General features: G+C 32.4%; 2 protein-coding genes across 5 annotated transcripts; one reads left to right on the top strand and one right to left on the bottom strand.

Annotated features, from left to right (window-relative positions):
- Nucleotides 1-385: 385 nt before the first annotated feature.
- On the bottom strand, nt 386-2,450 carry LOC109809706 (protein RGF1 INDUCIBLE TRANSCRIPTION FACTOR 1). The gene is made up of 4 exons (XM_020373087.3): nt 1,957-2,450; nt 1,606-1,851; nt 1,316-1,456; nt 386-900 (listed from the first exon to the last, which is right to left on the bottom strand). Exons 1-4 carry the CDS (start codon nt 1,963-1,965, stop codon nt 556-558), a joined length of 741 nt encoding a protein of 246 aa, XP_020228676.1. The 5' UTR covers nt 1,966-2,450; the 3' UTR covers nt 386-555.
- A 6,837-nt stretch (nt 2,451-9,287) lies between these two features.
- Nucleotides 9,288-11,273, top strand: CRR6 (chlororespiratory reduction 6). 4 transcript variants are annotated; one of them, XM_083075643.1, is made up of 4 exons: nt 9,288-9,573; nt 10,122-10,220; nt 10,282-10,529; nt 10,819-11,273. In XM_083075643.1, the coding sequence occupies exons 1-4, from the start codon at nt 9,384-9,386 to the stop codon at nt 11,023-11,025; spliced, it is 744 nt and encodes a 247-aa protein (XP_082931769.1). In that variant the 5' UTR covers nt 9,288-9,383; the 3' UTR covers nt 11,026-11,273. The 4 variants fall into 4 exon arrangements, with proteins under 4 accessions (XP_082931769.1, XP_082931768.1, XP_029129040.1 ...); XM_083075642.1 differs by having other exon boundaries at nt 9,291-9,573; nt 10,089-10,220; XM_029273207.2 differs by having other exon boundaries at nt 9,291-9,573; nt 10,321-10,529.
- Nucleotides 11,274-13,159: the final 1,886 nt, after the last annotated feature.

The following is a 13,159-nucleotide window of genomic DNA, read 5'->3' on the forward strand; positions in this document are numbered from 1 at the left end:
ATAAAAAATTACTTATAAGCAACCCACAACAAATGCTCTTAGCAATCTTTAGATGAAAATAACATATTAATTTTTCAATTTACTTAGAAGTTCACGATCCACAATTATTTGATGATTTTTACTGTAGAAGGACCGTTGGTTTAAAAATTCACATAGAATGTATCCAAGTGGACACCTTTACAATTTTGTTCCTTTTTCCAGATTCATTTTGTCTAGTCAAAAGCACGATTCTTGACTATGATTTAACCACAATTATTATCATCATAATATCTTATATAAATGTACAGACCATAACTTGGAATTGGGAATCACGTGATGCCATTAAGACAAACCCCCCGACCAAGTGATTAATTAAACCAAAACTTCAATTTCGAGAGAAAGAGAGAGAGAGAGAGAAAACTTTGAACATTTCACCTCAGTCAAAATATCATATCATAAGTAGTAGTAATTAAAAAATTAAAAATTGAAGTACTACTAAACTGGTAAGTGGTAATCCATTATTTTCCTTTGTTGGGGGGGGGGGGGGTGCTTGTTCATTCATTAGTGTTGTAGTAGCTAACACAGAGGGGATCTATGAGGAATTCCTTTTCTTCTACTCATGCTAGTCGCCATGTCTTCATCCGAAACCTTATTGCTATTGGCCATAAACTTTGCACACACAGTGCTCCATCCACTCCTCCTCTTCCTAACAATCTCTGTGCAAGCCATGCTCATGTTATTCTCTGACCCTGATGATCCCGAACTTGAGCTCATTGGTTCATCATAATCCACCACCGTTGAACGAGTCATCTCCTCATCCCCCATTTCTTGTGGGATCAGAAAATCAGGACTTAGCTGTAGGGAGTTGCATGTCCTTAAGTAAGGGGAGAGGTCCTTATAGTGTTTCAGCACAAAATCCACCTACACATACACACATTAACCGTTAATGAACATCAAACTAATTATGTAATACTTAGTCAAACTCTCATACGGATGATAGATACTGATTAGTCACTGCTTCTTCTGATATAAAATATATCTCTTGTTGATCTAATTTATCATAGCCACTCTTCTTTAACTATATAATTCAAGAATCAAACTATAAAGACACGTACTTGATTAATATATATATATATATATATATTGAAGTTCAATTTCAATTTACTTGCATATTGTAATCAGTATATGTGCATAAATAATCATGTAAGTGACTCACTTTGAAGAATTTTGATTGCTATATTCCACCGAAGAACTATCAGTTTTAATCCACAATTCTTACTATATTCAGACACACAGGAGTGGATTTTGTTTATTTAGTATAAATATTTGTATGTACCTTGCATCCAAGGGAGCAATGGATAAAAGGCTCTTGGAGACTTCTATCACAGGAAGTGCAGTAATTTCCCGACCCTTTGAATTGCCGGTTCTGAGGTCTCTTCTTGATGAACACCACTTTGGCACTATTGATAGTATAGGCCTAATAATATAGAATTCAAACCTTTTTGAATCAGCAAACAATGTCAAATTGAATTACTTATTTTGTGGTGGAAATTGAAGTTGAATTGGAATCTGTAGGTAATCATACTTAAAGTGCATTACTATTAGTTGATTTAACTTTATGTATACCTGAACGTTGGAGCAGTCTATGAGTTTCTGAAGATCTTCCAACCTTACAACATCATGATAAACGTAACGGCGAACCTGAAGAAGCCTGTGGAAGCGATGAGATGGCAAGCAGTGAGGGCAAATACTGGTGCAACAATCTAAGCAGCAAACATTCTTCTCATTCTTTTTGGCGTTCTCATGGTAAGAGCACCCCACGAAGAACTTTTGTGTGTAAAGAGCTTCCAACCATGCAGGCTTTTGGTATCCCTATATTCATAACAAAGCTAATAAATCATCACTAGAGCCAAAAGGGTCATGAAGCAACAAGCATTTAAACACAAAGAGAGGAAAATCAGGGGAATTGAAGTTAACCATGATCATGGAAAGACTTGTGTTGAAATTCTCCTTGAGCTTTGATCAAGAGAGAGTAGAGCATGGAGATAAGGGTACTTATGGAGGTTCACAAGTGGAGTGAGGGCATTTAATATTTATTCCTTGAATAGGTAGAAAACAATATGTGTATAGGGGAAGGGTTATGATATGAGAGAGAGAAACCGAAAGCCATAAAGAAACAAGTTAAGATATGAGGGGAACGTGGGCGCTGTTTCCGTGTCTCCCATTCTCTTCTAAACTATTCTCTGCTCATCTCCTTGGCTTAAGAGCTCTATTGCTAAACTAAACTACACTCTCCTTGAACCAGCTGCAATTCTTTTTTTCTTTTTTTTTTTTACCATATTATATAAATCTCCACCTCTCTATGATTCAATATATCTTGGAAACAACCAGTTGCTAATAGCCACTTGATTTTGGACTTTGAAATGGAGTGCTAAATTTCATTGTTTTTGTGCAAATGTAGTCATTGAGTGCTGTCATTGCTAGTTCAACTCCTACACTCTAATTTCATTTTAAAACATTTCTGGCCACTTTCGTGCAACCTTTGTTAAAGGGATATTTTAATACCAATGAGAAGTTTGAGTGGGGCCAGACTTTATTTTTAACTCTCCAGTTCAAATCTTATAAACGAAAAATATGTAATTGAGAAAGAAAATTCTACTAAATTTTTTTAATAGAGATTAATTGTCAAATTGATGGAAACTCTATTAAAATTTTTATATATAAAAAAAAAGGAACATTTTAATTTCTTAATTAATTGAAACTTAAATTCTCATGCTTAATAGTACGGGAGTCTTGGATGTGTATGCTGAAAATAAGGGACAAATAGGATTTCCAATGAAAAAGTAAATGGCTAGCATATATCCTTGATTAAGATAGGGTAAATTAATTTAAATTTGACATATAATATTATTATTATTATTATTATATTATGAAGTCGGCCAGTAGCAGAGCAGAAGTTTAATCAGAATAAAAAGGGAAAGAAAAGGGTCAGTCAGTTTAGTTGAGAAAGCACAACAGAACTTGGAGTCACCTTTTCTCCAAACACTTTTTTTTTTTAATTTTCTTTAATTTCCTTTGTGCTATGCTGCACTTCTTCACATCTCTGTTCTCATATTCCATATTTAATAATGCCTGTTACTGTATGACTTCAAAGCTAAGCAATGAGAGCATAGAGACACCAATCATCTACCTACTTAGCAAGACATAACATAAAACATAGTACCAGAAATCAAGAGCATAATTGTTTGAGAGGTTGAAATTTATAATATAAATTAACCTCACATTTATCTGGTACAAAAAAAAATAAAAATTGTGCCAGTTTATACTGTCTATGTGTATATTTGCTACTGTATAAAATCAAGTGTGTTTAATGTAAAATTTCATTTATACATATTTTTTTCCCACTAGATTCATATTATGTTATTATTACATTTGTATCATCAATTATCCATTTTATTTTTATTTCTAATTGAAAATTAAATTAAATTCAATTATAAATATGAATAATTTGATGTTATTGAAGTAATAAAGTATGTTTTATCTTGAGCCCTTAAACATGCTAATTAGAGTTTGAATCTTAGTTGTGTGTGTGAAAAAGAAAACATAGAAGTACTTCAATCATTTTTGTATTTTAAAGAAACGTATCTCAAAATTTCGAATTTACAACATACGCATAAAAAATTAATCTCAAACTATCCACCGAAACACACACATTAATCATTTATACAACATTAATCGGCAAAATAAACAGTTCTCTAACATTGCATGAGCGTTAGTTTAATTATATTTTATAAACTGCGGTCACTCCCGTATCACAAAAAAGTCATTTCACACAGTTTCTTAAACAATAACCAGCGAAACTTGGTAGAAATTTGTAGCTTATTTTATTTTGTTTTCCTCTAAAATTTTAAACTTATACGCTAATACGCTTCCAAAACCAATTAGCGCACCCTATCAAATGCTTTAAGAATCATAAACACAATCATAAACAGTCTGGCACTGGCAGTTTCAACAAGACTAAAGTATGGTGTGCAGTAAGCTCAATATTGACCATAAATCGCATAATTTAAGCCTTTAGAAGTGTTTTTTCTGAATTTTTAATTGAAAATGATTATTTATTTTTAATAGAAAAATTCTAAAAAATATTTCTAAATTGTATTCAAACAAAATTTTGATAATAATTTCCGACCAGCTGGGTAACTAGCCATGATTATGACATGTACTTAAAAAAAATTAAGATAAAAAAGTAATGTTTCATGAACACTCGAATCCAGCTAGCTAGGAATGTTATTGCTAGTAACAACAATTGAAAGTTTTTGTTGATCTATAGGACTAGTTTGATTGTTTCATTTTTTACACAACGGAATTGTATGGAATAGTGGAAGTGGGGTAGCAGGAATTAGCATTTTGTCCCAGCTAAGCAGATTTTCTTCAAGTCCTAATTCTACTGGTGGTGACTTAGAAAATGTAGGAACTATATAAATCAGGGCTAGTTTTCTGTTTTAATAAGACAAAACTAAAACCTAAAGAATATGAATTTAGTTATTGGGCAAACTTTCCCATCATGCTCTGTTTTCTGACTAAGTAGAACAATGACAATGAAGATATATACTTTCCGAACCAAATTATTAAGCCACTGAGTGCAAAAAAATGTTTCCTAGTGCTATGTGCTGTGCATATGGCATTACAGAGATGGCAGCATCGCCAAAACTGAGCCAGCTAAAATCTGAAACAAGACATGTAGGATGAAATCCCATGTTTTTTGGGGAATCAAATATGGGCAACGTTAACCAATCAACCACTCCACTAAACCAATCTCTGTGTACTATACTAATAATTATCAGAATTTCTAACAAACGTTTGACAGACAGGCACAACTCATTAAGCACTAACCAGCAAAATTAACGACAAATTATTTTAAGGGCTGAATTTAGTGCTAATTTTGAGGACCTTGCTTCTTGTGCCTTTAGCCTCTTACCAAGGGTTATTCTTGGGGTTTGAACGAATAAGAGATTGATTAGTCTTTCTTCTTTCTTTCCATTTTTACCCTTTACCCTTGCTATATGGTTTTCCCAATTCCCATTTCAACTTTCACGTGATCCTTAGCCTTGGCGTGATACCTGACAGTGGAGTACGTGGTGTCACTTTTGGAAAAACAATTTCACCAAGGAGAAGACAAGTAAAACAATTTGATTCCTCATTTAACTTATCTTCTATGTTCAGCTCTATATAGCTCCTAAAGTAGTAGTAGCTTTTAGCCAGTATTCTAAGGCAATTTGGCAACTATAGCTATGTATGTATAATAAAATTCATGATGCATAAAATTTATCATAATGAACATAACCCTCGTAACTAGAAACACATAATGGGGTTGAACTTTGAGTCCATAATAGCTTCAAGAAATCAGCACCAACCAAAGGAAGGAGAATTAATGCTACTACATGTATACATGCTTAATATCTTATTCTTACCAAATTACAGAGGAAAATATAGACAAAGAAAAGGGCAGGTGGCAAAATAAAAATTGATGGAAGAAAAGAATTGTGATTTGTCACCCCCACGTGCCATGAAAAGCAGAATGGTATCATAGCAGCAAAGGACCTCACGTGCAAGGGATCCAAGGACTAAAATTTTAACAGGACCCTTTTCATCATATATACAATACAAGTTATAAAGTTTGTGTGTATGGTGTGTGTGGCAGTCAAAGGTCAAAAGATCCAGAAGTGGCCAGAGATGATGAGGTTAGATTAGAATGACAAAGTGTGGGTCAGCGGGTGAGCCGCACGAGGGGATCTATCTGCAGAGGCCACTGCAATTCTACCTCACCTCCACTTTGCCCTCCTAGTTTAATCCCATACTCTCTTCCACATGTCCTATTTTATTTCCCACCCCTTATTTTTAAACCCTATGTCACGTGCAGAGCCGTTTTCAATGAACAGAGGATGTATCATATTGAACTTAGTATAAAATAAACCGACTATAAGTAAAGATAAGTCTTATATCTTCCAAGAACGTGAATTTGAATCTCTCCGTCGATACAAAAACTTTCTTGGTGTGTAATATGTAAGTATTTATAAGCAATCTTTTGAGCTGTGCAGTCTATTTGGTCCAGATGAACTCCCGAAACTCAATTTACCTAAACTTTTATCCATAAAAAACAAAAAAAAAAGTCTTATATAAGGTCACCCTTCACCATATAAGAGCTGTTGTGATTGTTTGTGAATCAATACATCCCCTCTCCTCTATAGAATTAAATGATTGTCATAAATCTCATGTTCTTCATCATTAGAACTACCATTAATCTCACGTTGTCTTGTTGCAATTGATGGAAGGACGAGGACATAATGTTATTTATGACTCGTTACATAAAACTATAAACACTACTACTGATATGCTAATTTTTGTTTGGTGGTGCTAGAGTACACATACTACATATGCACATGACTTCATTCAAGTTTTAATCGAAAAATATTAGAGTAGGACCACTTGTAAAAGAAAATAGGGTCAGGTGTAAAATGGTGTGAATTTGTGATTGCAATAATTGTGTCAATAGCATTGCTCATTTGCTCCTTACTTTTATAAAGGTCAATGCAGTAACATGAGATTGGTTACTATGTATCGAAGCATGTCATGTGGGGCAGCACCACTAAAAGAAATAAGGTTAAAATCATGTCGGTTGAATTACGTGACGACCTTTCCGGTTTCACGAAACTACTGAAGGCTCATAAAAGATCCTCATTTTCTACAAAGCTCTCAACATATATATTGACCCACACTTTCCAAATATCTAATTTGGCATTTACACAATATGGATCATGTTCTCTATAAGTATTGTCAGAATAGTGATGTATAGTTTGGCATCCATATATGATGCACTTTACACACACAACTTTTACATGTGACCCATTCAGAAGTCCTTTATTATGCAAAGGTCTTCAATCTCTTCTTCTGTCAAACTGCTATAGGTCCATGCAGAAGTGCAAACTGAAAAGACCTTAAAAATTTATAATAGATATCTCGTATAGGAACTTAGGAAATAATCAATTAGTCTCTCCAAGAACTAACACAGACATGACACAGATATAGGGAGTGTCATTGCTAGACTTTACACACATGTGGAAGAACATGTAAATTAAGTGGTGTAACACAGACATGTGGAAGAACATGCAACTCAAATGGTTAAGGTGAAAAGCCAGCGACACTAACAGATGTGAAATCCACAACACAAAGAAATGGTGTCCCAAGACTAAGGATGTTTCACAGTAGCCACGTGATCTAGTACCAGTAACAGTATATTTTGTGAGATAACAAGCAATCTACAAAATATATTTATCCGTGTCTATAACAGAATAACAGGATATTTGGTAACTGGTAAGTTTGTATACAGAGTAAAAGCGCGCGCACAAACATATATTTACATAATATATATATATATATATGTCAGCATTTATCATGTATATGTGTATACACTACAAACATGAACATGAACATGAATTAACTCAATTTAGTTGGGATAAAATAAAATCATCAGGTAGGAGAGAACTGTTTAAATTCTGTGCAACTCATCATCACAAATCATTACACTCAGACACTCATTCAGGATAATATTGCAAATGCAAACACAAGCTCTAACGGTTTCCACTTTACAATCTCTTCATATATCTATAAGCAGATATTTAGCAGCTTCACAACAGCAAGGACTTTTCTTTATAAAAAAAATTACATCATTCAATGGCACTTATTTTCGTTCCTTACAAATTTAGTCTTATTCAATATTAATAAACCAATGCTGCCTTAATAAAGGAGGGAAAAAAAGAAGAAAGAAGACAGTCTCCCAAAAAGCAAGAGTGCTTTTGATATTGTTACATTAAAACAGTAAACATTCTGATTAGCAAACAATTATTATTTCAGATAGTCCAATGAAAAAATAGCAGCAGCACTACTGAAGTTGGGGCCAGAAAATCTCAACTTACGCTAAACATTGTATATATGGGGTTTAGGGTACAAATACCCAGATAATTGATAATATGGATACAATTTTTATTTAATTTAGACAATTATTAATATATTTTATATTTCTGAATCTTGTTTTTATAACAAAATACTTAATCAAGAATTAGTTTTATTTTAAGATTTAATTGTTTAAATATTAAATATTTTTAATATTTTTCTTTGTTGAAATATAATAAAGAAAGAAAATAAGTTTGAAGCTACAAGTCTTAAAAAAGAACTATGGCTCCAAAATAGTGAAATTTGCTTATAACAACCAAATCCTAACCTGAAATATGCTAATTCAGAAACGAAGTTCTGAAAGTGATTTGTGCTCACTTAAAGCAAGTAGGTTACTCCCTTAGAGCAAGTAAAATTCCCTCAAAACTTCTACATGAAAGCTTTGAGCAAGTGAAGTCAGAGAAGATCTTAGAGGATCACACTAGCTTGGACACTTTGAGCAAGCAAAATTTGCTCAAAGCTATCACAAGAACGTTTTGAGCAAGTCTAGTCAAAGAATGTCCTTGAAAGCATACACAAACTCGTTCAGAACAAGCCACATGAGTGCTCTGAGCAAGCATATTTGACCTAAAAAATATCAAAAATTGATTTAAAAATAGAGTTCCTAAGAAGTTTTTGTAATTCATTCTATTAATACTTTTTGAAGCATAATTTTAGAGAGATTAAAGATAGTTTTTGTGAAGTTATTCTTGTAATCATGAAACACTTAAAGGTAGGTCCTTGTTCTATGGTATAATCATTAATCATGAATAGTTAAGTCTCTACAGTTGAAGATTGAGATAGATATTAGAACCATTTATTTTTTTTTGTACTTAATGATTATTGTGGCCTGATCAACCTATATATGATTTGATAATTTTTAATTGAAGTTAATTTTTTTTTTTTAAATTACGACTTAAATAAAATATTAATAATATTTATTACTAGAATAGTTTAACAAAAATTATTAAGGAATTGAAAATTTTCTTAAATAACCTAGTTTTTCTTTTCTAAGAAATTAGAATTTAAATATAATTAAGGAGTGTCAAATTAACTATATAATTTCAATATTGAATAAAAAAAATTAAGAGATTTTACATGTTGAAAGTTAGTGAATGAATATGTTGTCATTATAAATTTAAACTTTTCATAATTTACTACTTTATTTTATTTTTGTTAAATTTAATAATATATGAACCAAACAAATAATTCCTCACCACTTTTGAAGTGAGTACTTTTTATAATGTATATTTTTCATTAAACTTTAATTAATAATTGTTTATTTTTATTTTGTTGAAAGGCCCAAACGCGAGTCTTAAAGAAGCGGATAGGGAAAACGTAAGGGCCGAGTATGTTGTGGATAGAAACTGTATTAACCGCTTGCATTGCTCCCTGAAAGTGGAAAGTGGAAAGTAATGGCTTCTACTACCCCCTTCAAATGCAAACCACTGCTTCCCCTTCCTCTTTCTCCTTTCCCTAAACCAAACCCAACCGCTTCATCTCGTTCCTTCAAACATCCCTCTCATCACCGAGGAAACGTCGCTGTCTCCGTTGCCTTCAACCCCCAAGCCAACTTCGACGACCTCTCCCTCTTTGATGATGATGGTAACACCTTTTCTTTTCCATATCTTTATGTCTTCTAAATCTTACAATCATGAATAAATTGTAAAGCATAATAGTTAAGCTATAGGATGACATGCTAAATATTGTTACAATTATGCATTATGCATCCCTAATCACAAAATATTGTTAATATCACTTATAATATAATTATTATGTAAACATATATAACATTATGATTGACTGATAGTGTAAAAACTCTATGCATACACTTTTTACACAAATCTTAGAGTAGATGTTTATGTAAATTAAAATGTTTTACACTTACTGTGTATATACACTCTGGCTTTGAATTACACTGCCTCATAAATCCATTTCAAATCTAGAATTGATACTATATTACTTTCTTACTCTGCCTAATTTCCCACTAACTAGGAGGAACCAACTCCATGAATCTTTAGTCCTAGAAGCTAGCAGACATTGTGCTACTACTATTTTGTAGTGCTCTATGCATTTAATGGAATCTATTATACTACACTTGAACAGACTTTGGTTGACAGATGAACCTAAAGTTGCACCTCCTCTGCCTCCAGCTGAAGGCCGATTTGATGTTGTTATTGACAATGATGTTATTTCTCGTCTCGACTTGTCCCCATTTCAAGCTGCAACAGGCATGAAAAACCCTTTATCAGGTATGCAACTTAACATGAACCTTGAAAATTGTTTCGCCTTTTGGGATACTAACCTTCACAGTTAACTTGAGAGTGCTGCTTGGTGGAATTAATGTTGCAGTAAAACCAAAAGAGTTTCTTGAGCGCACAATTGGCTTCACCATCAACTATACTAGAGAAGATCCCCGTGATCCTCGAGAATTATCAGAGTATCCTGATATTAGGATATGGTTTGTGAGACTCGATGCTACTTATCCATGGTTGCCAGTTTTGTTGGATTGGAGAGCAGGAGAGCTGGCTCGTTATGCTGCTATGTTGGTTCCTCATCAGGTGATGTTATAATGTGCATGCTTGTGTGTGTTTCTTGAAAAGAATGTTAAAGATCAAACGTCAACTAGTGATATAATTGAAATAGATTATATAATTAGAGAGTAATCAATATCTTATAAGTTAGTTTTATAAAATAGAGATCCAATTTTATAAGATTGAATTAGATCTCGATCTACTTTCTTAAAGTGGTATCAGAGTTAGATTGAGTTAAATCCAAAACTCGCATTCTTAAGAAAGAGGGAAAGCATGTTTGATCCTAACTCAGTATGCATGTTATGTTATGTTGCAGATGAATATAAAAATGGGGGTTGTTTTCAATCCGGAGGCATTGGAACTGTTTGTTATGAAGAAAGTTTTTATTGTGTATTCCTGGTTGAAGCATCACAACATTCCCAACCCTAAAATAAAGACAAATGATATGGCCAGAATGCTTGGATTTGGAATTGGAGATGAACTATATGACCTAGTTGAGAAGCATCCGCTTGATCTATCGTAAAAGGACACAAAAAAGTACTCTGAATCAGTACCCTAAGAATAAGAATATTTTTTCTTGACTCGGTTGATCTGATGTAATGTGAAGTGTATCAGCATTTTAAGAGTAACTAGACTTGCAAAGGAGCAGTGAGATTGGTATAGCAATATAGCATGAGTCATAAAGATTAAAAAATAAAAAATGGAGCTAATAATATAGTTTTTTGTAACACTACGAAAGAAACATCAAGCTAAGGGTTTGCTTATAGCTAATGCTTCCCAAGAGTTTCATATTCAGTATTCACATCAAATTTAGATGTAGTCTTTTCGGGATTCCTGTTTTAATCAATTCATATTTCCTCTAAAACATGTTTTTCCTACAATTTTGTCAATTCTCACGTGACAAGAATGCACTTATTGCTTAAATGGAAAGTGGAAAAGCGATATTGGATTTAGACAAGGAATTGAAGTAGAGAGATGTTCAGCTTGAGTTTATTATTTCATGACTTTGATGCATGGTATCATCTTTTTCACCATGTAAAGATGAGAAAATATCCTCTTTGGATATGGATTGATGAAAGTTCAAAAACTTTCTACGTCAGATCTGCATATAGTCATGTACTGAAATGCCTTCATTTTGATCACTCTAATACTTATCTTTCATATTGTGCCTCTTAAGATGCAGGCTCTTTTTCATGGAGACTAATTAATGTTGGATAGACCGTAACTTTCTTCAAAAAGAAATCTTACAAAATGCATAGGAAATTCTATGCTGTATTAGTTTTATTATGCAAAGGAATAACATAAAAATATATATATATATATATATATTAGATTAATAATATTATTATTTTCAATTTTGTCAATCTCTTTTAGAAACTAAATTCCCTTTATTTATTTATTTATTTATTTATTTTGCTTTTTTTTTTTCCTTCTTCAAATACAGTTCTAGGCTTTTTGACGACAGGAAAAATCATTAATAAAAAAGGCATTTGTCCCACATCTCCTCATGTCATGCAATTATCACATAGAACACGTACGTGCTATGTATAAAAGGGAAAAGTTGCTCAAATAACTAAGCCTAGCTAAAGCAAAGTCATGTCATTCACATGAGCCATTAGCTTTTTGAAGTGTTAGAAATAGGTCTAATCAGGTAAACCACATTCATACTCGTCGGTGATCCCACCATATGTCAACTTTGTTGGCTAGACAAATAAACTAAATCCAACAATATATCTCTTGGGATTCATATATTGTTTGTAATGTAAAGTCCTAACACTCTAGTTTTGCCTAAGGTTGTATTGTCTTGGTTATTTGTTGGGTAAAATTGAGAAGTAATTTTTTCAAGTCATCTTTTAAGCAATGAGATCATCTACTTAGACATCATTCTAAAGAAGGCATGTGATAGTTGTCATCTGATCATGAGTGTTTTATACCTTTTATCTTTAAATTATAAAATTCGAGTTTGAAATTTTATTTAAAAAGATTAAGTTTAATTCCACTTAAACTAACATAAATTAAATATTAATATAGTCGAGTCTAATTTAAAAATATGATACATCAAAATAATATTATTATATAATACTTAATATAAATTCATAATATTATGTATATCAATAATTTAATTTTTACTAATCAAGAACTATATAAATAGATTCACTAACTTAACATTTTTTTAATAGTATTGATAAGTATGTAGATATCAATTGGTATAAATTTTTTAAAATTTTAATATGCAAATGTGTTAGATATTCAAAGAATTTATTTTTTTTTGTAAATAATGATTATACTCGATTCGAATTAAAGGATAAATTTAATCTATTAAAAAGTAATGTATAACATGTTAAATTTCAATCACAATTATTTTTATATATAGACAACAAGAACTTTTTACTAGAGAAGATCATGTTTGAGTTGAGTAAGAACTTGTAACCATAATTAGTTCTTCTTTTTTGTTCTCTTATGTGGCACAAAACAATGTCTAGGGAGAGTGGGCCTTGTGTCTGATGGGGCCCGGGTTGAGACAGTGTTTAAGCCCATGTGCTAATGCGATGGGAACAAGTCATGTGAGACTATATGAAGGGTCACAACAACATATAGGTATGGGATAATGGGACTGTGAGTGGACCGAAATATAAGAATAATAGATCTAGAATTGA

Source organism: Cajanus cajan, chromosome 5 (assembly GCF_000230855.2).
Source record: "Cajanus cajan strain Asha chromosome 5, NIPB_CcT2T_4, whole genome shotgun sequence".
NCBI lineage: Eukaryota > Viridiplantae > Streptophyta > Magnoliopsida > Fabales > Fabaceae > Cajanus > Cajanus cajan.

Coding starts and splice junctions, on each gene's coding strand:
- LOC109809706 (XM_020373087.3), bottom strand. Junction 1,457..1,605: donor TAGACTGCTCCAACGTTCAG/GTATACATAAAG, acceptor CTATATTATTAG/GCCTATACTATCAATAGTGC. Junction 901..1,315: donor ATTGCTCCCTTGGATGCAAG/GTACATACAAAT, acceptor GTGTATGTGTAG/GTGGATTTTGTGCTGAAACA.
- CRR6 (XM_083075642.1), top strand. CDS start 9,384: ATGGCTTCTACTACCCCCTTCAAATGCAAACCACTGCTTCCCCTTCCT. Junction 10,221..10,281: donor CATGAAAAACCCTTTATCAG/GTATGCAACTTA, acceptor TAACCTTCACAG/TTAACTTGAGAGTGCTGCTT. Junction 10,530..10,818: donor CTATGTTGGTTCCTCATCAG/GTGATGTTATAA, acceptor GTTATGTTGCAG/ATGAATATAAAAATGGGGGT.